At 45.6% G+C, this 25,601-nt stretch overlaps 1 protein-coding gene across 7 annotated transcripts in view; it reads left to right on the forward strand.

The window, feature by feature from the left end:
- The window catches only part of Efcab6 (EF-hand calcium binding domain 6), a 212,782-nt gene that overhangs the window by 9,166 nt on the left and 178,015 nt on the right, over positions 1-25,601 (forward strand). For 5 of the 7 annotated variants that reach the window (XM_078052584.1, XM_078052583.1, XM_078052588.1 and 2 more), the window contains exons 1-2: positions 13,087-13,235; positions 23,316-23,404. In XM_078052584.1, the coding sequence (XP_077908710.1) occupies positions 13,200-13,235; positions 23,316-23,404 (125 nt within the window). In that variant the 5' untranslated portion in view covers positions 13,087-13,199. Of the gene's footprint in view, positions 1-13,086; positions 13,236-15,925; positions 16,138-23,315; positions 23,405-25,601 lie in introns of those variants that run through there. The other 2 variants (XM_078052592.1, XM_078052585.1) reach the window with 2 other exon arrangements.

Consider the following 25,601-nt stretch of genomic DNA (forward strand, 5'->3'; position numbering starts at 1 on the left):
GCACTCCGTGGCGTTAGGAGGAATTACTTTTCATATGATTATGATTTTTTTTCACGCTGTCTTCAACTAAGTGTTTCTTGAATTGACTCTCTTTGTATTCAAGTAATAAAGGCACGCCAGGCAGTGCTCTTCGGGTGATTATCTCTCTCCTCAGGTGGTACAGAAGGCACAGGCCAGGGCCCTGGCACGCCTCGTGCTCTCAGGGAGGGGTTGGTGGCTACAATAAGGAGCACGGTTCTAGGCAGCAGCAGCAGCAACCGCAGATTGCAGTCCTGGTAGGTTCGCTGTGCATGCCGGGCAGGGGAGGCGAAGGGCCAGCAGTAGTGGCCAGACACACAACCCTGGGCGCCAGTGACTGCCTGCTGCCTCTCAGGAGCTCAACTGGTTTTGTCAAAGGAGAGCCTCAGTTGTTGACGGCCACGGGAACTCCGTGTCTGGGAAGGGACTTCTGCGCCACAGGAGGGAGGCCAGTCCCCAGCTCTGGGCTCGGCCCTGGTGTGGCCCAGGGCCAAGTGTCTGCCTCCCCAGTGGGAAGGGCAGTGACTGGGTGTGGAGGGCTGCAGGGCAGGTTCTAGAAACCCCAAGCTCATTTCCTGGCGGAGACAGACCCCGGCGAATGCTCATGGAGGTCGACGTTTTATTTTTTCTTCTTAAAATTCCTCGTGGGGTCGAAGCTGATCTCCTAATTTCTTCAGCCTCGTCCCTTGCTTCAGTCACAGGGAGTTCCCGCTATTGCTGGTGTTCCTTGTGGGGGACCACGCGCCCCTTGCTTGTTGAGACCCTGGCCCGGGGGAAACCCAGCTCCCTCCTCCCCATGCGGCCAAGTGTCCAGGCAAAGCCAAACCCCAGATGGACTCAATGCTCCCTGCCAGTCACTGCTCCCCACTGCCCCCTCTTCTGCTAGGGATCTTTCACTCCTTGGCCTGCACCTTGAAGTCCTTGTCCCCAGCCTCCTTGCCGCTGGTGACCTGACTTCCTGTTTCAACAAGAAAACAGAACGAGAAGGCAACTGCCACAGGCTCCTGGGTCCTGGGCCCACCTGCTGCGGCTTCTCTGTGGTGAGTGAATGGACCGGCCAGGGTCCTAGGGAGGGCTCCTCCCTGCTGAGATGGGGGCACGCGGTCCCCTCTTTCCCCTCTCCACCGCAATCCCACGGGATCAGCAGTCCCCTCCTTTCCCTCCTGCACCCTGCTCTTGGCCTCCGTCATGGTGTCCCAACAGGCCACAGAGTGTCCCGTCTTAAGGAAACTTCTCGACCCTCTCCCTCGGCCACTTCCACACCACCTCTGCGCTCTGCAGTCCTTCGGGCGGTCGAGTCTCGGTCCCGTCCTCTGAATTGTTCTGGAGCCGCCGAGCCAGGCTTTTCTCCCGCGTTCCGGCCGCACTGTTGCCCACCCTGGCTGCCCAAGGTTCCCATGGGGGTCCCGCACTGAGGGCCAGTTGGTGGTCCTTTCACGTGACTGTCACTGTAGCATTTGGCACAGCTGCCCTCCCCCAGCGTCCTTGGAGTGTGATCTTGAGAACTCGCGAGTCTCCGCTTTGCTGTGTCTCCTCTGCTTCCTGCTCATCTGCCCGGACTCCGTCTTGCAACCTGGAAAGGCCCACGCTCAGCTCTGGGACCTTGTTATTATTATTTTTTAAAATTAGTCCTGCATTTTGGTGATGCTTTTTTATATATTATATTCTGACAATTCCCAAACTTCTTTCTCCAGCCCCAATCTGCCCCCTGAATTCAGGTGTGGATATCTACTCAGCACCTCTACTTGGCTATCTGTGGGCATTCCGAGGTTGACGTGTCCGGGATGGAATCGCATCCTCCACACCGTTTAGCCCGACGTCTTTCCCATGGCAGCTAATGGTCCAGCCTCTCTTGCCTGCCAAATCAAAGCTGTGGGAGAACAGAGCTGTCCCTCCCTCTAGAATGTACTGGAATCAAGCACTTATCGACACTGGCCCAGGCCGCCATCTCTTGCCTGGGTTTCTGCACAGACTCCTAATTGTCACCTGGTTTCTTTCTTGCACCTGTAGGACTTCCAGCAGATCATGGCCTCCTTGCACAGAACCCTCCAGGGGCTCCACATGCCACTCACTGGTCACAACAGAGTCCCCCAGGTTCTGCTGGTGTGTCTTCATCCTCCTAGCTGTGCTGCCCGCTCCCTGTCTCCTTCAGACCTTGGCTCAGTGTCCCCGGGACCTCCCTGCTGCTTACTCACTGGTCTGTTTGCTTATTTCCTTTCTTGTCCGTCTTCCATCACTACAGTGTTCCATCATGGAGTCCAGAAGTTTACCTGTTTTATTCATTGATCCCCAGACTCCCAGAAGGGGGTTACTAAATGTGCACCAACTGGGTGAACACATACCAACCTCCATTCTTCAGTAGAATCCTGGAAATCAGCTGCGCTGTGATCCTCTGGTTTGATTCAGTCCTAATGTGGAACTCTGCTGAGGTTCTGAGGCTCACATGGTGTAAGCCTTGTGCTGCAGTTTGGATGTGGCTTAGGGAGTTTGGTTGCCAGCAATCCCTGCTGCTAATTAGATTCGTGGTGCCCGTCCTTTGACCTTCACCTTGAGGGTGAGCATGTGATTCTGCAGGGCCTCCAGGGTGGGCGTCCTGCTGCTGGGGCTACCTGCATGAGAGCTGCCCGCCTGCCTCGGGGTTAGTGACTTCCCACCGCCATCACGGGGCTGGCTGTAGTTTGCTGAAAGGTGTATCCTTGGCCCTGAGCTCTTTCTGGTCTGTCTCAGTGCCCTGGTGGCCCTGGCAGCTTCTGTGAACACCCCGCCCCCCCCACCTCCCTGGGGTCTTTGTGGTGCGTTGGCCCTGGCTGCACACCTCCTCCCTGTTCAGGCTTCAGGTCCGGCTCCCAGGGCACCTCTGCCAGGAGCACCTCTGCGGAGCCACAGAGAGAAGGCTGCAGCCTTGCCCTGGGGCAGCCCGGGGCCTGGGTCCGAACGGCCAGTTCTGCCTGACACCAGGCCTGCTCTGGCCCTCTCGTCTTCTCACGGGACCATCTATGGGGAGACTCCCTTGGGGCCCCAAGGATCAATGTCAAAGCTTGGCCCTGAGCGTGGCAGTGTTAAGAGGTGGTGGGATCTTTATGAGGGGCTTGGTGCGAGGATCAGGTCACTGGGAGCAATACCTCTGAAAGGGACCCATGTCCTCATGGGACCCTGGTTAGTTCCCAAGAAAGCTGGGGGTTCTAAGAAAGTCAGATTGAACACTGAATCCCACTCTGGCTTTGGGTCTTGCTACGTGATCTTTTCCTCTTACATGTGCTCTTCCCATTGTGCCATCTACTTACTATCTTGTGATGCCACCAAGGGGCCCCTCACCAGAGGCCAATAGATGGGGCTTCCTGGTCTTGGACTTTCAGGCTTCAAAACTAAGAGCTAAATAAACCTCCGTATAAAGAGGCTTATTTTATTTATTTTCTGAATAAAGTATCCAGCCTTGTGTGTTTTGTTATAGCAACAGAAAACAGACCTATACACTATGTTGCACTGCTTACTCACAGGAACCTGCCAACAGAGTATAGCAGGTAACAGTGGGTCTCCAGATCATCCAGTGCAAGGCAGTCAGTGCCTGCTAAAAGTCAGGTAAAGAAAGTACTAGCTGGGCTGGGGATGTGGCTCAAGCGGTAGCACGCTCGCCTGGCATGTGTGCGGCCCGGGGTTTGATCCTCAGCACCACATACCAACAAAGATGTTGTGTCCGCTGAAAACTAAAAAATAAATATTAAAAATGTCTCTCTCTCTCACTCTCTCACTCTTTCTTTAAAAAAAAAAAGTACTAGCTAATATGGGTTTCTTATGGATATTCTTATTATTTTGTTTAACCCTGTAAACTTTGGGGATCTTCAAATTGATGGCTTCAGAGGTATTGTCTAGTCTGATTCTGTGTACTCACAGTGCCATGCATCTGTTCTGAATGCTCATTACGTATTTAACATGTTAAGCACAGTAGGGGAATCTTGTCTTTTGTTTGGTTTTGTTGGCTGAGTGGCTTAGCCAAGTCAGCATCAGGCGTTATGCTGTACAACTTCCTTGATTCACTTGAACTAAGGGGGAGATTGCTTCTTAGTTGTGGATGAGTCAGGCTAAATTTCTCCTGTTTTCTGAAACCCTGATGAGCCACCTTGCTGTTTGCCAGGCTGGCAGAGTCCGAGTCAAACATGGCAAGTGCACGTGACGGTCTGGTGACAGAGCACCGGGCCTGCGGTTGGTGAGGAAATAGCCGGATTAGCTCTGGGAGCCCAGGTGGAGGCCTAGGAAAGAGTTCCCTGTAACCCGGGGCAGCCTTCTCAGTGTGGTGCTTTTGCCTCTTATCTGCAAGGTCATTTCATCAGAGTCTGAAAAACCATCAGGTCAATATGTCACCTCAAAAATTATCAAAAGGGCACTGTTGGCTCAATTCACAACAGCTAAACTGTGGAACCACCCTCCGTGCCCTCAACAGATGAGTGGATAGAGAAACTGGTGTAGGTACACCATGGAGTACTCGCCGCCTTAGAGAAGATTGAAATCATGGCATTTGCTGTAAGTGGGTGGAACCAGAGAATATTATGCTAAGTGAAATAAGCCAACCCCAAAGAACCCAAGCCCGGATGCTTTCTCTCATATGTGGATGTCAATTCACAATAAGGGAGGGGGAAGAGTAGAGGTATTTTGGCCTGGAGAGAGGGGAGTGAATGGAGGGGACAGGGCAGGGGGGCTGGAATGGTAGTAGAATGAACAGGATATCATTACCCTATGTGCACATATGATCACATGACCTGTGTAACTCTACCTCATGAACAACCAGACAAGTGAGAAGTCACGCTCCACTCTGTAGGGTGTGTCAGAATGCATCCTACTGTCATGCATGGTAATCAGAACAAATAAAGACACATTTAAGACAGGGCATTGTGGCCTTAGGTGCCCCGAGGGCAGCTTTTCCTTTGGTGCTGCCAGTGCTGCTGCTGCTCTTCCTCTCCCTCTCCTTTCCCCTCCTCTTCTTGGTTGCAGGGTGAATTATATACCATAAAATGCATTCTTTTCATGTGTGCAATCTAGTAGCTCTTAGTATTTCACATGGTCATATAACCATTACCACTATCAATTCACCCCAAAAGAAACCCTATACCTGTTAGCAGTCTCACCCCACCTTGCTCTGCTTCCTGTCCTGTGCATTCGCCCAACGTGGACATTTCATATAAATGGGTGATACAGTATGTGGGCTTCTGAGTTTGCCTTAGCACATGTTTTTAGGATTCACCTGCATTGTAGGGTGAATCAGTACTTCATTCCTTTTCATGGCTGAATGACAGTTTGTTGAAAGGATATACCACTTATCCACTCGTCACTTGAAGGAATTCTGGGTTGTTTGCACTTCTTGGCTATTGTGAATAATGCTGCTATGAATATTTATGTACAAGTTTTTGTGTGGACATATGTTTTCAATTCCCTTGTGTATATACCTGGGAGTGGACTTGCTTGACCATATGTTAACTCTATATTTAACTTTTTGAGAAGCTACCAAATGGTATTCCAAAGCAGCTGTACCATTTTACATTTCACCAGTATGTATGAGGATTCCAATAGCTTTACATTCTTGCCAATACTTCCTAATATATTGAGTTCTTAGTATATTCTTAGATACTGAATCCATATCAGACGTAAGATTATCAAAAATTTTCTAATTTTTTAGAAACTTTCTAAAATTCCTAAATTTCTAAAAGACAACCTCATTCTGTGGGCTGTCTTTTCATTTTCTTGATAGTCCCTTTTGAAACACAGAACTTTCTAATTTTGAAGATGTCCAAATAATCTATTTCTTCTTTAGTTGCTTGTGTTTGGATGTCATTTTGAAGATATCATTGTCTAATCTGAAGTCAAAGGGGTTATGCCTGTTTTCTTCTGAAGAATTTCATAGTTTTAGTTCTTAAATTTAGATCTTTCATCTATTTTGACTTAACTTTTTCATATGGTGTGAGGTAGGGGTGCACTGTCATCCTTTCCCAGTGGATAACCATTATTTCAGCACTGTTTGCTGAAAAGACTATTATTTTTCCATTGCGTGGTCTTGGCATCCTTGTCAAAATCAGTTGATGATAAATGGAAGGGCTTATTTCTAGACTCGATTCTGTTCTACGCCTGCACCGCACTGTCTTAATTACTGTTGCTTTGTATAAAGTTTTGATATCAGAAAGTGTAGATCCACAGACTTCACTCTAATTTTTAAGATTGTTTTTGGCTCTTCCAAATCACTTGAATTTTTGTATGAATTTTAGGATCAGTTGGCCAATTTCTTTACAAAAGGTAGTTGGGATTTTGAGAAGCATTGAGTTGACTCTGTAGGTCAATTTGAGCCATATCACCATCTAACCATGAGTGTGTTTTCCATTCATTCAGGTCTTGTTTGTTTTTTCTACAATATATTTTAGTTTTAAGTATACAACCTTGTAATTTTGTTTGTTAAATTTATTCCTTAGTGTTTTTATTCTTTTTGACAATGTTATAGAGTTGAGCCTGGGCAAGCACTTTACCACTAAGCACATGCATAGCCCTTGATACTATTGAAACTGGAATTGTTTTCTTAATCTTATTTTCAGATTTTTCATTGTTGGTGTATAGAAATACAATTGATTTTTCATATTAATCTTGTATCCTGCAACACTCCTGGTGGGTTTATTAGTTCTAACAGTTATGTGTGCACACCCCGTGCATGTGTGCACACTTGGCATGTGTGTCTGTATTCCTTCACACTTTCTGTATGCACAGTCACGCCACTTATAAACAGAAATGGTTTTACTTCTTAGACTCTAATGTGGATGCTTCTGTATTTCTTTTTCTTGCCTCATTTCCCTGTTTAGAACCTTCGTGCAATGTCGAATACAAATGGTGAGAGCAGACACCTTGTCCTGTTTCTGATTTTAGGGGTAAAGATTTTAGTCTTTCATCACTAAGTATGATATTTTCTGTGAATTGTTCTTCATTAGGTGAGGAAGTTCCCTTCTAGTCCTAGTTCATAGAGTTAATTTTACTTATTTATTTGTTTATGGTACTGGGCATGGAACTAGGGGTGCTCTACCACGAAGCTACATACAGCCCCAGTCCTATAAAGATTTTTTTTTTTTATTTTAAATCCTGAGACAGGTTCTCTCTGTTTATGAGGCTGACCTTGAACTTGGGATCTTACTGTCTCAGCCTTTCCAGTTGCTGGGATTATAGATGTGCACCGTGGTGCCTGACTGCTGCTGCTTCTTAAAACCCTAAGAGGGTGTGGCATTGTGTGAGATGCCCTTTCTGCATTTGTTGAGATGGTCACGTGCTTTCTCTTCCATTTCTCCCTCTACTAATATGGTGTATCATATTGATTGATTCTTATATGTTCAACTACCTTTGTGTTCTGAGATAAATCCCATTGGCCATGCTAATATTTTTTTTTATATGTTGCTGAATCTAGTTTGCTAGTGTTTGTTGAGAATTTCACCCTTCGTCCTACAGATATGGTCTTTGGCTTTCGTTTCTTCTGGTGGCATTGTCTGTTTTTTGGTGTTGGGATAATACTGGCCTCATGGAATGTGTTGCTCCTCCTCATCTTCTTCTTCCTCCGCCTCTCCTCCTCCTCCTCCTCCTTCACACAGGGGAGATTGGGCCCAGGCTTCTCATGTGCTAGACAAGTGCTACACCACCAGCCCCTCCTAATTCCATTTGACTTTTAAGGTTGGTTTTAATTATTCTTTAAGTATTAGATAGAATATTTATACAGTGAGCCCATCTGATCCTGGGCTTTATTTATTTATTTATTTTTGCAGAAGGTGTTTTGGTTACTAATTCACTCTCTTTGTCACAGATCTATTTAGATTATCTGCTTCTTCTCGTAGTCAGTTTCACTAACTTGTGTTTTTCAAAGAATTTTCCCAGTTCGTCCAGGTTATCTAATTGGTTGGCATATGATTATTGACAGTATCCCTTTATAATTCTTGTGTCTTTGAGGTCAGTAGTTATGTCCCCTTTCATCTTTGATTTTAATAGTTTGGGTTTTTTATTCTCATTGTTTCTTGGCCAGTCTAGCTAAATCGTTGTCAATTTTGCAGTTATTCTCAAATAACAACTTTTTGTTTTGTTGACTTTCTCTATTGCTTTTCTGTTCTTAGTTTCGTGTATTTCTTCTCTTTGTTATTTTTTTTTCATTCTTCCTTTGAGTTTAGTTTACTGATATTTTTAGTTTCTTAAGGAAGAATCTTCATTAATTGATTTGAAATTTTCTTTTTGAATATAGGCATTTATATTTATAAGTTTCCTTCTGAGCCATGCTTTAGCTACATCCCATAAATTTTGATATGCTGTCTTCATCTTCACCATCTGAAAGTGTTTTCTTATTCCTCTTGTCATTTTTTTGACCCATTGGTAATTTAGGAGCATGTTGTCTCATTTCCACAAATTTGTGAATTATGCAATTTCCTTCTGTTATTGATTTCTGATTTCATTCCAGTGTGGTTTGAGAACATATTTGATGATTTCAATCCTTTTAAATTTGGGCTTGTTTTATGTCCTAGCATATGGCCTATCCTGGAGAATGTTCCCTGTGTATTTGAGGAGAACGTATTTTCTTTTGGTGGGTGGATATGTTCTTTAGATGTCTGTTAGGTCCAGTTGATTTTTAGGGTTGTTCAAATAAATAGTGGTGTTATATTTTCTCCATCATCTTCTGTCTAGTTATTCTATCCATTATTAAAAGTAGGTATTGAGCCAGACGTGGTGGTGCACGCCTGTAATCCCACAACTAGGAGGCTGAGGCAGGAGGATCGTGAGTTCAAACCCAGTCTCAGCAAAAGTGAGGTGCTAAACAACTCAGTGAGACCCTGTCTCTAAATAAAACACAAGATGGGCCTGGGGATGTGGCTGAGTGGTCACATGCCCCTCAGTCAATCCTTGGTGCCAAAAATACAGAAAGAGAAGAAGGGTGCATGAAAAGAAAGGAAACCTAAAATCTATAAAGGGGCAAGGCACCCCCACTCCCTTGGGCACCAGCTCTGGACACTCCACCCCAGGGGTGTCTGTCTCCCTCCCTCCCTCCTTACCCTTCTTCTCCCTCTTTCAGTTCTGTTTCTTAAATTAAAAAAAAATTTTTAAAATAGGCATTAAACTCTCCAATTATTATTGTTGAAGTGTCTATTTCTCCTTCCAATTTTGTCAGTTTTTGTTTCATGGATATTGGGGCTGTGTTCTCAGGTGCATATATATTTATTTTACCTTCATTTATTCTTTCTAATGCTCTTTCTTTCTTTAAACAGATTTGAGTTTCTGATCTATATAATTTTTCATTCTTTCTGAAGAATTTCTTTTAACATATTTTGCAAGCATGTCTGCTGGTGACAATTTTCTAAATTTTTATTTGACTGAGAAAAAAATAATAATAATACTATTCCTCCTCCTCCTTCTCCTCTTCTTCATTTTGGAAAGATTTTTTATAAGGTAAATGCCTTTATTCCGACTTTAAAAAATTTTTTTTTAGTTGTTAATGTACCTTTATTTATTTTTTTATTTATATGTGGTGCTGAGGATCGAACCCAGTGCCTCACACGTGCTAGGCAAGTGCTCTACCACTGAGCCACTACCCCAGCCCCTTATTCCCACTTTGTGGATGAGGGACGTCTTAGCCAATGTCACCTGCTGGTAAGTGTTGAGGACTAGATTTCAAACATTGACTCAATGGTCTCTAAAATGGTATTCTATACTGGTTATGGGACAGAGATCCTTGTTATTTCTTGAATAGCTTACGATGGCATATAGTTCACAGGAAATTAAAATCACCAAGGTCATTTCTGTTTTCAATGTTGCATACAATTTTCCAGAACAAAATATCAGACATTATTGACTATTAAGAACTAACCTCATACCTCACCTGGAAGGATCTATTTTCTAGGTACAGAATTCTAGGTTAGTTATTTTTCTTTCAACACTTTCAGAATATTTCCCTGGACTCTTTTTTCTTATTTGCATGATTTCTATGTGGCCCATGCTTTATTTTTCCAAAATGTTGTGTATAACGGTGGGATTTGTTGTTACATACTCACACATGCACACAGTGTGACAACATAATTTGGCCAGTATTATTCCTCCAGATTTCCTCTCTCTCCCACCTCCCTTCCCTGGACCCTTTCCTCTACTCTACTGATCTCCCTTCAATTTTCACGAGACACCTTCACACCTTTCTTATCCTTTTTCCTCTCTAGCTTCCACATGTGAGAAAAAGAATGACCCTTGCCCTTCTGAATTTGGCTTAGCATAATGAATGGTTTCAAGCTCCATCTATTTTCCTGCAAATGACATAATTTCAGTTTTATGAAATGGCTGAATAAAACTCCATCGTGTGTGTGTGTGTGTGTGTGTGTATGTATGTATGTGTGTATGTATGTATATGTGTGTGTATGTATATGTATGTAAGTGTGTATGTATGTATAGTGTGTGTATATGTGTGTGTATTTATGTGTGTGTATGTGTGTGTATGTAGGTATGTGTGTGTATGTATGTGTGTGTGTATGTATGTATGTATGTGTGTGTGATATATATATATATATATGACATTTTCTTTATCCATTCATTTATTGGTGGACACCTAGGCTGGTTCCATAGTTTGGCTGTTGTGAATTGTGCTACTATAACATGGGTGTGCGTAGATCATTAGAGTGTGCTGGCTTTGATTCTTTAGGATAAGTATCAAGGAGTGACATATCTTGGTCACATGGTGGTTCCATTCCCAGCCTAATTGAGGAACCTTGCACTGATTCCATAGTGGTTGTTCTAATTTACAATCCCAACAGTGTAAAAGTGTTCCTTTTTCTCCACGTCCTCTCCAGAATTTATTATTGTTTGTATTCTTAATGATTATCATTCTGACTGGAGGGAGTTGAAATGTCAAGGTAATTTTGATTTGCATTTCTGAAATTGCTAATGATGTTGAACATTTTTTCACATATTTATTGATCCTTTGTATTTATTCTTTTTTGGGGTGAGGTTGGGGATTGAACCCAGGGCCTTGTGCGTGCTAGGAGGCACTCTCCCAGCTGAGCTGTATCCCCAGCCCTGTATTTGTTCTTTTGAGAAGTGTCCATTTAGTTCATTTGGCCATTTGTTAATTGGGTTATTTGGGTTTTTTGGTGTTAAGTTTTTTGAGTTCTTTGTATATTCTGGACATTAGTCCTCTGTCAGAAGAGGAGCTAGCAAAGATTTTCTCCCATTCTGTAGGTTTTCTCTTCACATTCCTAATTGTTTCCTTTTCTGTGCAGAAGCTTTTAACTTGATGCCCTCTCATTTATTAACTCTTGGTATTATTTCCTGAGCTTTAGGGGTTCTATTGAGAAAGTCATTGCCTGTGTGTATACGCTGGAGTGTTCACCCCGTGTTACCTTCTAGGAATTGCATAGTTTCTCATTTAATCCGAGGTCTTTGATCCATTTTGAGTCGACTGTTGTTCAGGGTGAGAGATAAGGGACTAGTCTCATTCTTCTGCATGTGGATGATCATCAGTTTTCCCAGCACCATTTGTTAAATCCTGTCTTTTCTTCAATGTATGTTTTTGGCAGCTTCATCAAGGATCAGGCAACTGTATTGGGACCATGAATTTCTGCTGAAAACATGACATTTAGGACTGGGGATGCAGCCAAAGGCCTCATGCGGACGGGCTTGTGGTGCCTGCCTAGCGTGTGGAGCCGTTCCCTCACCAGAGCTACAGAAGCAAGACGTGACATTTAAGTCATATGATGTGGCAGTTAGGGAAACGATATCCTCAGCCCTTTCCATGTTTTGTTGTTATTGTTGTTTGTTGTTCACTAACCTACTTGGTGAGGTCTGTATTCATGTCTACGTGGCCTTCAGAGTCTCTGATTAGCTTAGGAGTAGCTCATGGTCGGAGAGAAATTTCCTTAACTGCCTGGAATAACATCTCCCAGTGTTTGCCAGGGGGCTCCTTGTGTGCATTGGAGCATTTCTTCCAGGACTTAGCTGGACAACTCTGCCTTAGCCTTCACTTCCTGCTTTGCAGACCCTTAAGGCCAGCCAGAGGCGAGAGCTGGGGCTTTCTTGGCTCTTTCCTGAGTGTAAAGGTCTAATGTGCTTAGGAAGGCTCTCAGTTCTACGCATGTGGCTGCCTTCTGGATTCCCAAGGATGTGAGGAAGGTTTTCAGGCTCCGATGTACGTCTCATCCTCCAGTTTTTCCCTTTAAGCCTTTGGTTAGCTGATCATTTGCTCCATTAGCCACATTCAGGCAGCTATGATTTAAAGTAACAGTTGCCTCTTATTTTTCTATCAAATGCCTCTTCACAATAAGGTGTTCTCATGGGCAGGGTCTGAATCAGTGCAAATAAGACGGCCTTGTGAGTGTGGTCTTTTGGGAAGCCATCAGGTCAGACAATGGTGATTTCCTGGTAACGGGGCCATGGAGAAGTTCTAGTCCTGTTGTGCCCCCTCAGCGACAGAGAGGCTGCTGAGACTCCCTGTGAATGCAGGCTGTGCTTTCAAGGAAGAGCCCCAGTGTGGGGTGGGTGGGCAACAGGAGAGGGAGGCGGGCTGGTTAAATGCTCACCTGCTCTTCACCCTGAGACTTAGCTGTTTTTCGTGAATAAAATCTCCCAGTTTGCTCTGAGCTTTGGGTTCATCTCCAGCATTCTGAAAATGGATTCTGATGGTGTTTGCCCGGTTCTCCTTTGTCTTACGGAGGAGAGGCCTTCGGGGTCCTTCCTTCACCAGTTTTGCCGCAGTTACCCCAGCTCTGCCTCTGACTGTGTGTTTGTTTGCAGCAGACCCTTCATGAGAACTCAGAGAACTCAGATTGCTACTCCTGACTGTCCACTGAGGAAGTCAGTCACGGTTGTCCTATTGATTGTTCCAGTTTAGAAGTTTATTGGACCTGCTACAAACAGGGAATTTAAAATCATGGTTTTGTGTTCATCTTAAGTGTAGCCTTTGAAGCAGCAGAAGCAGATCACGGTGAGCAGCATTTTGAGACTCTCCAGCTGTCCTTTAGAAAGGGAATAGACAGGAAGTGGTCTCACTTATAATTGGTGCTTTAAGATAATGTAACTTGTTCTCTTTTGTCACAGGGATTTAACGCACAAAATGGCGATTATACCAAATTGGCAATCTTTCTGTCCTCACCCCCGAAAATACACATCTTCAAGACCCCATTCTTCACCTGGTAGAGTATATTCAAAGAATGGTTTCCAAAATATGTTCAGACCTTCTTCTTCAAGTGAGTATCATAGGCGAATAGAGAGCCTAGTAGTTGATATCCTTCTACACACCAGGCATGGGCAAAGCTTTGCACGATGTTTAACCACCATAGTGACCCCATGAATTGAGGCGTATTTGTGGTATCTTCCTATTTAGGAAACTGAGACATGGATGGATTAAGTCACTTTCATAAAAGCTAAATAGCTCTTAAGTGGCTGGGTCAGAATTTGAGCCCAAACAGTGCAGTGCTGGAGTGACGCCCATGTCTCTCCCGGGGCCTCCGTCCCTCGGAGGCATGTCAGCCGCCGGGCTGTGCAGATCTGTAGGAACCTACCTGCGCAACTTGCATGATATGCCGTATTAAGTACAACTACTGCTAGATACTGTTTCTTTTAAAATGCTGCTGTCTTTGTGTTTCATTTGGGATTATTTATGTGGACCAGATTTCACCTCCATAAGGTCATCCCTCTACCGTGTGCAGTCGGCTGCTAAGCAAGCATGTGTGAGTTCTGCCCATCTGAGACTGAGTTCTTAATTTCTAATATTTTCATGCAATCTTTAAAAAGTTTCCACGTCTATACTGAAACCTTCCATAAGTTCACATATTTTTACCTTTTTTCTTTAATCTCTTTAGCATTTTGCTCATTTTGGGGGGGGTACTGGGGGTTGAACTCAGGGGCAGTAGACCATTAAGCCACATCCCCAGCCCTATTTTGTATTTTACTTAGAGGCAGGGTCTTGCTGAGTTGCTTAGAGCCTCACTTTTGCTGAGGCTGGCTCGGAACTCCTGATCCTCCTGCCTCAGTCTCCTGAGCCACTGAGATTATAGGTGTGCACCACAGTGCCCAGCATTTCTTAAATACCTGATCATTTCTGTATTTGTTTTCTCTGTGGGTCTTTTTCTGGTGACTGTTTTTGCTCTTGATTAGGTTATATTTTCTTGTTCATTTATCTTGAAGTTTGAAAAGATAATGCAAGGCATTTGTATAAAATTCAGTAGAAATAGAAGTAAGTGATACCACCAGAAAGAGACGGCTCCCCTCCTCTCGAGCGGCCAGTGAGGTGGGGGGCTCAGCACTGTGATCCCTACGCTGAAGTGTGTCTTGCTTTTTGCAGTTTTGTTGGATTTAGTGGTGCCTGGTTTCACCTTCTTCCCTTCAGCAGGCCTGAGGGCCGAACACTGGGGAGACCCCGGAGAGCGCTGTTTTACAGCCCATCTGCCAGCTTGGTGTCTGCTCCTCGGCCTTCCTGCCGTTTCCAGGGTGGGGAGGTTGGTTCCTGGGAGTTCTCTTTGCTCACCAGCTCTGACCTTGCTTTCACACAGTGAGAGATCTCTGTCCCTCTGTGGCCCTGCTTCCTTTATGTTCACTCAGCAGAGGGCCCATGTGTTCAGAGATTCCGCTCGCCTCTTCCTGTCCTTGGCCTCTGTGTTCAGCTGCCTTGGGCTTGTGTACATCCTGTGGGCCTTGAGGTATATATTGTCACATACCAGTCTCTGGTGTGCGCTTGACCTCAGCCTGCAATTCTAATCCACCCACCTGTCCACACGTGACCACTAAATACTGGGTTTGCTTCCCTTGTCTGCCCTGCAGGGACAGAAGGTGCTATCCTCTGGATGACTGAGGAGTGGCTTGTGCTTTTGGAATTTAGTTTCTTTGCAGTCTCAAATCTCTGATGGGTTTTTGAACTATGTATATTTTTAGCTTATTCTACTTGTTCTCTTTGTTAGGGCGAAAATGACAGTCTGTTATGACTTTCTAGATCCTAAACGGATGTAGAAAATTTTATCAAATTGCCCTCCAGAAAGATGACATCCACTTATACTCCCACCAGCACGTTACGCAGGTTTGGTTCTGCTTTCATCTTCCTGCATTAGACATGTGAGAGAACAAGTTTTCCTTCACGTAATTTCAAAGTTTCAAGTAAATGTTTTCTCTTACTTTAAAATCATAATTATTGAGTGCAAAGTTGGGGCTTCTTGGGAAGCAGCTAAAAATATACACGCAAAGTCTGAAGAAAGGTTTCAGATGGAGGGGTACGTTAACAAGAGGGACCCCCGGTGACAATGGCGGGGTAGGGGGAATAGCATCGTGCAGCTCCTGTGTGTAAACCAGCTGCTTCTGAGAGTCAAAGTGACGTTCCTCGTCCTGGGGAGCCTCGGGGGAGACTTCAGCTCCCTGTCCCTCAGGCTCTGTGCCTACTCCCCTTCTCCCAGGCTGTTTTCTCCTGAAGTGGGTCCCCTGGCTCCATCCCCACCAGGCCCAAGCCACATGCTCAGTTGCTGGGGTGGCTTTCTGCTCGCCCCTTGCCCGGCAAACACCTCAAACATGAGCTGGACAGACAATCTCCAGTCTGCCCCAGGCCTTCCGTTCAGCCAGTGGCATCGTCACCATGTAGGTCCTCAAATGAATCATCCTTCATTTCTCCTTGTCTTCAACACCCGATGCCCCAACATCTCGTGTCCTTCGTAGAGTATATTTGCCTTTTTTTTTTTCTGGTCTTACTAATGTTATTGCTGTCATCCTTCATTGACTGACTTCAGAGGTGAAAAATGACTAGACTTTCCATTACAAGCCACCGAATGATCAGACATGTAAATCTAAACATAGTAGAAGAGCTACTCTTTGGTTTTGTTAAAATAGTGCAGTAGTTTTTATTTAGAATCTTAGCTTTAAAGGCGTTTAACAAATAGCTGTATCTCTTTTGTAGCCACAACAGTTGCAAATCCAATACTGTCCTTCTTAGATGTTAAACGGATTTTATTTCAAAAAATTACCAATAAAAGGGACGAATTGAAAAAAGCCTTTCAGCTGCTCGACACTGGTCAGAACCTGACTGTGTCCAAGAGTGAGCTGAGGAGAACCATCGCGGCCTTCCTGCTGCCGCTCACCAGGGAGCAGTTTCAAGAGGTGCTGGCTCAGGTACGGCGCGACGTAGCTATAGAGCAGGTGGCTTCTGGAACAGCTGCCGTGGGTCAGAGGGGCTCAGGGCTTATTCTGACTTTCTCCCCAATGATAAGCTGAAGCTGTGTTGACTTTTTACACTTCACTTATTTAAGACGAGGTCAGTTTGGAAGACCACGATCCACATTTGCTTGGTCACATTTTGGAGGTAGGAGTGTGTCTTTCTTTCTTTCTTTCTTTCTTTCTTTCTTTCTTTCTTTCTTTCTTTCTTTCTTTCTTTCTTTCTTTCTTTCTTCTCTCTCTCTCTCTCTCTCTCTCTCTCTCTCTCTCTCTCTCTCTTTCTTTCTTTCTTTCTTTCTTCTACATAAAAGTATTTGGTCAACTTACATTTTGGAACTTAGTGTTTTGGTATTTGTTCTGTCATCAGTCACGGGGCATCTTCTAACTACCATAGCCAATGCTAGACAGGAGGTGCAGGAACTGAGACACTTGTCCAGTGAGACAAGTAGAGTGCGGGCGAGGCCGGGCAGGGCCCGTCCAGGGATTTTGGGGGCTGGGGGAGAACAGCTGTCTCTAGCTGGGGCTGGGTGTCTGGGAAGGCCACTCTGGAACAGGTATTTAACTTAGTTTTGACTGGTTTGGACTGGAGATTCGCAGAGGAGCGGGGAGGGGAAAGGCCAAATGGGGAGCAGAGGGGCCTGCATCAGCCTCTTGCTGGTCCAGGGATCTGAGTGGCACTGCTGCGTTAGAAGTCAAGGCCGTGGACTTGGTGTGGCTCTGAGGGCCAGCTGCGAGCAGGCTTTGTGAGGCCGCAGGGAGCCAGGGAAGGGTTTGCAGCAGGGTAGACTTGGGTGGCGTGGGGAGGACCAGGGCCCTTGGGCCTACCAATGGCGTGGTCCAGGGGTGATCCTGGGGCCCTAGAAAAGGAACTTGAAACACAGTAGGAATTAAACATTCTCAAGATGGGCTTGTAAGACTCAAAATAGCAAATCTAAGAGTGGGAACCTTGGGCTGGAATAGTTTCCTTCCAACTCAGCGGCTGACTTTGCACACCCAGGGCCCTGGGCCCATGTGTGCACGTGTGTGTGCACAAGCACACACGTACACACGGAGACGTGCACTTTCCTCCTCCTTTCCTTCATTCCTAGTCCATCTGGTTTCACGCTACTTCCTAGTACTTAAAAAGCCTGCTTCAGTTTGGACTTTGCTGTGTACCCACCCGACGCAGTGTTCCTACCTCTTGTCCCGGGGAAGGAGGGGAATGTGCGCTGTGAGCACAAAGAGCTCCACCCAAAGTCCGCCTGAACCTCACGGCTTCCTCTGCCTTGAGCTTTGTCCCTTTCTGAACTGGGGGTTTTCCAGCCGCGGCTCCTCAGCTGGTTTTCATGCCCCATTTTCTCTTTGGGGCGTTTGAAATGGCCCCGCTGTCTCCCTAGGCTCTCTTTATTTTTACAGCATTTCACTCTGTTTTCCAGGTTGGATAACGTCTATTGATCTGTCCTCGGTCCACAGACACCTCTTGTTCTCTCCATTCTGCTGTTAAGCCCAGTCAGTGGATTTGTGATTTTTTTCAGACATTCTAGAATTTCTTTTTGATTCCTTTTTATAATTTCTCTGTACCTGCTGAATTCCCTATTTTCCTCAGTTATGAGCATATTTCTCTTAACTGAGTGAACATAGTTGAAATACCTGCCCTGAAGTCCTTGTGTGTGCATCTCACAGGCTGCTCTCTCAGAGTGCGTCTGGGTGTTCATATTTGAACGTGTTTGGATAATATCCCAAACAAGAGCTGTCCAATAGAAGTACGTGAGCTACATGCGCAATTTTAAATTTCTAGTAGCCACATTAAAAGATAAGTAAAATTAATTTTAATAATAATTTTATTCAACCAAATATATATAAAATATTTCATGTCAGTATATAGTCACTGAGAAGTTGCTAATAAGATATTTTACATTCTTTTCATGTTTCAAGTGTTACTAAGTGAATACACACTTTACGCTTACAGCAGACTTCAATTCTGACACTAAATTTCTACTGGCAAAACTTGATCTATATTTTGATTTAATAAAATGAATAGTTGAAATACTAGGTTCACATACCTGGTTGTTCCAGACATATCAAGTATCTTCCAATAACTGAATTGATATCATTTAAAAAATTTAAATTAATTAACATTAATCCCAGTGACTTGGGAGACTGACACAGGAGAGTTGCAAGTTTGAGGCTAGCCTCAGCAACTTAATGAGATACTGTCTTGAAGTAAAGTCTTAAAAAAGGACTGGGGTGTAGCTCAGTGGCAGAATGTTTGCCTACCATGCATGTGGCCCTGGGTTCAATTCTCAGTACTATAAAAAGAATTAATTAACATAAATAAAGCAAAGGAGTTCAGCTAATCAGTAATGCTGGCCCCATTTCAAATGCTATGTAGCTAATGGTGGCTAGATCTGTGTACTAGACAGTATAGTGCTAAGCATTATGAATGGTGTGTTGTGGAGACTCTGGATTCTGTTATTTTCTTCTGAAGACTATTGATGCTTTTGTTTTGATAGACAGTTAACTTGCAAATTCTGTCTTGCTTCAGTGGCCAATGGCTCATTTCTCATTTTAACTCTTATCTTTACATAGTTTTATTATTTTGTACTTTGAATAGAGTTCACAGTCATTTTCTGTGGAAGGCTGGTCTGAGTTTTCTCTTTGGCAACTTCTCTGCTTTGTCATTTATTCTAAGCAATTGCAAAGTTACAGAAAAATTTGCAAGTAGAGTGCGAAGAACAATATTTTTCTAAACTACTTCTAAATATTCCATTACTTCTAAATATATTAATATTTTCTTCAAGCTAGGACCTCTAACAGCCATAATCCAACCTTCAAAATAAAGCAGTCCCTATGACTCACGGCTCCCACCTCAGCCCTGGGGCCCAGTCAGGCTTTGGCAATTCCAGAAACACCCTGTGGGATCCAGGTCAGAATCAAGCCTGGCGTGTGGTTCCTGCCCCTCCAGGCCCCTCCGCCTGGCACGGCCTTCAGCCCTTCCTTGACCGTCCCGACCTTAGCGTTTTGAGGACTGCAGACCACCTTTGCTTAAAAGTCTCAGCCTGTGTTCATCTGGCCAAGATGCAGCTCGGGTCCCTGGCTGTGTTCTGCTGTGGCACGGCCAGGCTGCCTTGGCACGGTCCGTCCCACCCCGCTGACGTTCACCTGGGTCACCTGGTGAGGCTGGGGTCTGGCAGGCTTCTCCGCGGCATGCACTGTGGAGCCGATTTTCTGTGAAATAAGTAAGTATTCCCTTGCTCATCTGACATCCAGCTGATTCATTTGTGGTTTAAATATTTGCAGGGATTCGAGGTTCCTTAGTGCGTGAGTTGTCTTAGTTTAATTGTTGTAATGTTGAAATGATCCTCAGTCTGGCCAGTTGGGCCCCCTTTCGTCTGGTCTCTGTGTCCTTTGACAGGTCCTCAGCTTTCCTTGGGCATTTCTTTGTTTGGGGACTCTAAGCTCATCTTCACTTCCCTTGCTTTGCTCTAGAATCATCCACCTTTTCCACAGGGCTCTGGCTCCTCTCAAGGAAAGAGCATGGAGACGGGATCTGGGCCTGGGGTGGCCCGTGCTCTGGGGTGCTGCTGTCCCCGGCCTCTCAGTGGCAGAGCTCTGGGGCCTCCATTTGCCTCCCAGCTTTTACATACGTTCCTGTCCACGTGTTTCTGGGCCAGTCTTTCTCTGGTGTTGAAAACCCAGAGTTCATACCACCCGGCGCTGCCCGCCTCGGCTTTCTCTCCCGCGTGGCGGTCCCTGCCCTCTCACGGAGCAGACGCTTGGCTTTTGTGGTCCTGAGTGCATTTACTCATTCGGTCACCCTCCCTTGGTGGCTCATCCCTCACCTCACCCCGGCGCTCCCCCTGGGGGTGCTTGGCGCTCTGGTCCCTGTGGCTCCCGGCAGGCAGACACCACTTTCCTCTGCCCTGTGGCTGCTCGACACCACTTTCCTCTGCCCTATGGTGACTTTAGGTCTGAGTAACTCGGGACATAGGGAGGAGGAGGAGGCCGAGACTTTTCTTTTCCCCTCTATAAAAGCTCCTCCTTTTCTCCTGCTTGGACTTCTCAGGGCACCACTGCTCCCGCTGCTGCTGTCTACCTTTTAGTTGCGGCTTTATTAAGATGAGATTTACATATCATAAACTCGTCCTTTTTACACGTATAAGCCAGTGGTTTCACTATACTCACAGTTGTGCACCTATCACTACCATGGGATCTAAAAACATTTTTATCACCCCTGAAAGAAACCCTGTACTCATTGGCATTTACTCCCAATTTCTCCTCCTTCCTGTGTGTAGAGAAACCCATCCACTTTTGTCACTGTGGATTCTAAATAGTCCACCAGCTGGACTCGCACAGCATGTGGTCCTTGTGTCTGGCTCTTCCATGAGTGAGCTTTCGAGGTTCCCCCATGGATCCATCAACCGTCGCACAGGGCAGTACTCCATTCATTTAGTGCATACAGCCCCTTTTGTTGGCCAAAGGGCTCGGGTTCTGGTTGGGGTTAGGGTTGTTGGAATCGTTTCTTCTCTTTGGCTTTTGTGAGCAGAGCTGCTGTGGACAGTCATGGACGCATCTTCTGCGTGGACGTATTTTCAGTCTGTGGCTCCATTCCTGGGAGTGGAATGGCTGTGTCCTGGGCTAAGGTTCTTTACCTCAAGGACCATCTGTCCTTGTAAACCTTGTGCCAGTTTCCCTTGGAAGTTGGATTTAACTGTTGCTTTATACTGAATAAAGAGTTAGAATATCATTTCCTTCTCTGTGCCCTTATAGTCGTGATCTAATGGGAATTTAAATTTTTGACAATCTTCCCAAGCTGATCAGTTATGCAGGAAGAGAAAAAGTGCAGAAAATATGAAACGCGTCTCTGTTTTTAAAGGCTACATCTGTTTCTAAAAGAAGTCACTGAGCACTGAGAACTTCAAAGGCTTTGTAAGAGCAGATCCTGGTAGTCCCTCCTGTGCTGGCCTGCCTTCCTGGAGCTGGTCTGCTGGACCCACGAGCAGCGGAGAGACCCCGGGTGCAGTGTGGTGCGAAGGCAGGCTGCCGGGTCACTTCGCCAGCTCTGTTTATGACGAACCCTGTGGTGACAACCTTGCTTTCTCAGAGGTTAATGGAAGCCCAACTGGAAACTTACAAAACCAATACAAGATTTCATGGGAACTTACCTTAAAATTAAAAAACAATTTTCCAGTTATAGTCTGAATCTCCTTTGGCTCTGATTGTATTTCATGACCCGTGTCAGGAATGTTCCCGGCAGCGAGGAGGATCGAGGGGCTCTGTGCTGTCGGCCTGGAGCCTGGTTTCCATTGAGAGTAGTGCAAACACATGGCCTTAGTCTGAGTGTTAATGTGGCCTAGTTTTAAACAAGTTGAACTGGTAATTGGATTCCAGAGAAGCAAAACCAAGTTCTGTTCTGGGCCCAAGGATCGTGCCAGGTCAGAGAAAAAGTCTTCTTGGAGGACACTTGTCAATATGGCAGGTGCAGACTTCCCCGCCCCAGCCACAGTCTAAGAATCTGCCTGCGGCAGTTCACCTTTGGATGGTTTTGGTTGCGGAACGTTTGTGACAGATTCATACCTACCGAGAGGATGAGCAGTGGCCACAGCCTCCCTTGTGGACAGGGTTTTTTGATGTCCAAAGGACCCTGCTGTGGCGATGGGTCAAGGCAAGAGCTGCCACGTTAGGGCTGTCGTGAGTGTGAGGAGAGCGGGCCTCCTCTGGTGGCTCTCGTTCACGCAGGACGATGGAGGGTGGAGTGGGGTCACTCGGGCTCTGGCTTTTAATGGTGGTGCCACGCAGGGATGTCATGAAACGTGGACAGTGACACCACCTTCTGAAGGTGGTTTAGGGGGGCTGAAAGTGGTACCTGTGTTTGGAGTCGGGGCCCAGGAAACGTGGGTGCCCTCCTTCCCTCACCGACTCTTGGCGTTATCACAGGAACATCCAGCCTTGAACTACACATCTCATGCATCTTTGCCCTTCTTTTGTATATTAAGGAAACTTCATTGATCTTTGGGAGAGACAGGGACAACCACACCAGGCCTCGAGGCCAGCCGGCACCGTGAGGCTAGGCAAACCCTGACTGCACGGTGCACCCCAGGAACCGCCCAGCTGTGTGGGCGCAGCTCGGTGTGCGTCTGCATGGAGCTTGATAAGATATATTTATATTGATTATATACTTTGTTTAAATCCTAGAGTCACATGCTTTTTTTTGAACCATTATCTTTATTTATAAGTTAACTTCTTTTTTAGAAATGATTTTGAACCTCCAGCAAAGTGCCTGCAGCACCCTGCGGCACCCATGTGGCACCTGTCAGTAACGCTCACAGCCCCACACCTGGGTGTACCTGCCGTGGCCACCCTACCCCATGCGCTTCTCCTGTGCGTGCTCGCTAGCTGTGCATGTGCAGACGCACAAACAGCATGCTCAGCACACACAAGCTGCGTGTGATGCCTTTTCTAAAAACCCAAATATTTTCAAGGAAAGTGCTTTATCCCAGTTCTTGACTCCCGAACACCTCAGTCTATTTCCTAAGAAAAAGAACCATTTTCTTACATAATCACAGTAGTTATCAACTTCAGGGAATCAAACATGGAGATCAAACCTTTAATCTATAGTTCATATTGACCCACCTGTCCCATAGTGTTCTCGATGGACTTTTTAACTTAAAAATGGCATTTTGTACCTTAACCCTACTTACAGAAGAGTCACATGACCCTCCGAGTATTGAGTGTTGTGCTCACCTCAGCTTCTGTATATCTCATGTTAGGATATATTTCTGCTAATTTCTTTTTATTTTATTACTGCATTATAGTTACATATATGTAACGTTGAGGTTCATCTTGACATAATCCTAGAAGCATGGAATATAACCCCATGATGATTTTACTTTAAGCTAGACTTGGCTTAGCCAGGTTTGGACTTTAGGTAACTGTGTGTAGACTTGTTAACTTTTAGCTAACACAGACTGGCATTCCTTGGTTTTCCAAGAACGCTGTCAGCTTGGCACCTGAGTGAGCCATCAGAATGCTAAGCAGGGTGCCACTCGTTAATGACACTCACTATGACGTCAGGAAGGCGGTGTTTAGACACTGTTGCTGTCCTCTGCCTGGGTCTCTCTCTTCTAACCTGCTGTCCTTGTCCTTTTTTCGTGTAGGTCCCTGTCACTGGCTCTGGCAATGTACCGTACCTTGAATTCCTCTCCAGGTTTGGTGGGATTGACCTGAACATAAACACCATAAAGAGGTAAGGATTCTGTAACTCATGTGAAGATGTGAGACTTGCAGTGGTGAGTAAGAGCATGACACAGGCCACAGATGACCCATGTCCAAGGGGAGGACGGGTGGGCAGAGCTCGTCCACAGAGAATTCAACAGAACAAAGCCACATTGAGGCTTCTTTAGAGAAGACTCTAACTGTATGCAGGAGGGGTTTCAGAGTTGGAGCAATGATACCGTAACGAAATGAGAACAGAAAATTAAAATCAGGTCATACTTTTGCACACAGTGTAATTTAGATTTGAAAATGATGATTTTAGATTGGGGCTGGGGCTCAGTGGTAGAGCGCTTGCCTAGCATGTGTGAGGCCCTGGGTTCGATTCTCAGCACCACATGTAAATAAATAAAGTTCCATTGACGACTAAAAATGTTTAAATAAAAAAGAATAACGATTTTAATTTCGAAGTAATGTATTACGATGCCAAATATTTACTGGTTGTTGAAAGTGATCACGTTTTGGCGGCTGCAGAGGGAGATGAAATGGAAGATACGTGTGAGCCACTTGCAGGCTTTGCAGCTCTCCTGGGAGCCGGGCTCGTGGGCTCCATTTGCAGAGTGAGGGCCGGAGTGCGCCCTGAAGGTCCCCGTCAGCCAGAGATCTCTCTGCACCTGTGTTTGCTTCAGGAAATATTGTTTTAGTGAACACAGTCACTAACCGTCTTCTGAAGGAATGAGCCTCGTTTTTCTCAGGAGTCGTGTGAACAATCCTAAGAAGTGAGTCTGGCCCTGAGCTGTCAGCAGGCTTCGTGTCGCCTGTGGACCTTCACGGTTGGGTTGGGTCCCTGAAGGTCCACAGCTGAGGGGGAGAACCGGTGCCGCAGGGCAGGGAGGTTGGAGGGGCTCCGTGAATACAGAGCTTCAGTTTAGCAGATGAGAAGGTTCAGAGATCTCTGGCACAACAATGTAAAGTACTTAATGTTGAGAGCCACAGCCGGAGGGGCCCCAGCAAACTTTCAGACTGCCGGCTGATGATTGGCTCACAGCGGGCCAGCAACTTCTAGCTGATTGGCTCCTCTGCGGTGATGCTCATTGGGCAGTTTCCCCGCCCTTTCAGACCATGGAGCTGCTCATTGGGGGACTTCTTTGGCTCTGCCCACACGACCCAGCCAATCGGCCTCAAGAGCAGGAGGATTGTGGGAGGTGGAGAGGTTGGTGTGGGTGAGAGGCTTGTGGAAGCCCGTGGTGGCAGTTGGGCTCTGAGGGTTTTTCCTGAGGAGCTGTGTGGTTTGGCGTGTGTGGTTCTAAAAATAAAGTTAGTTTCTTTTGACAAGTGGCTCCTGAATTGTGCCCAGCCAGACTGCAGAAACTTAATCCACTGAATCATGCACTTAAAATGGTTAAGATGGTGAATTCTGTTATGTGTTTTTTAAAATCACAATTTTCACAAAAGCCAGTGCAGTGGCGATAGTTAGGGTGAGTAAGTATTACCTTCTCTGCGGTGGTTTCAGGGTGCCCCCCCAAAGTTGGTGTGTTGGAACTCTGTATTCCTCAATGCAGCAGTGTTGGGGGGCCTGATGGAAGGTGTTTGGGGCACGGGGGCAGAACCCTATGAAAGGGTAAAGCTTTTCTCAGGTGAGTGAGTTCTTACTCTTGCTCACAAGAGGCTAGGTTAGTTACCACCAAGAACGGCTGTTTTAAAGCAAGGACACCCTGGGCTCTCTCCTCTGCATGTACAGCCTGATCTTCCGCTTTCTACCATGAGTCGAAGCAGCACGAAGCCCTCCCTAGAGGGTAAAAATTTAAAGGCCCTCTTGGACTTTGCAGTTTCTAGAACAGGGAGCCAAAATAAACCTCTTTTCTTTATAAATTTTTCAGTCTCAGGTATTCTGTTATAGCAACAGAAAATAGACTAAGGCATATCCCATGACCTTGAATGTTTAGTTAATTCTCAGTAAGTGGGGAACTAAGGTAATTTCCAGTTTTGCCCAAAAGAATGACTGGTTGTTTTGTAGTCTACATGTTCATGCCTGACCTAAAGCCATCCCCATTTGTGGGGTGAGATTGTTGTGTGGACTGTAATCTAATCTGAATAGTCCTTGTTGGAAAAGCCAAACATCTGGAAGAACTCTAAGCAGGAGAGGTTTTTTGTTTTCCTTTTTTTTCTTCTTTTCCTTATTTTTTCCTTAGCCAAGTAATTGAATTGAGTTGAAAAGTATCATGAGTTAC

This window comes from Ictidomys tridecemlineatus, chromosome 6 (genome assembly GCF_052094955.1).
Source record: "Ictidomys tridecemlineatus isolate mIctTri1 chromosome 6, mIctTri1.hap1, whole genome shotgun sequence".
In the NCBI taxonomy this organism is placed as follows: Eukaryota; Metazoa; Chordata; class Mammalia; order Rodentia; family Sciuridae; genus Ictidomys; species Ictidomys tridecemlineatus.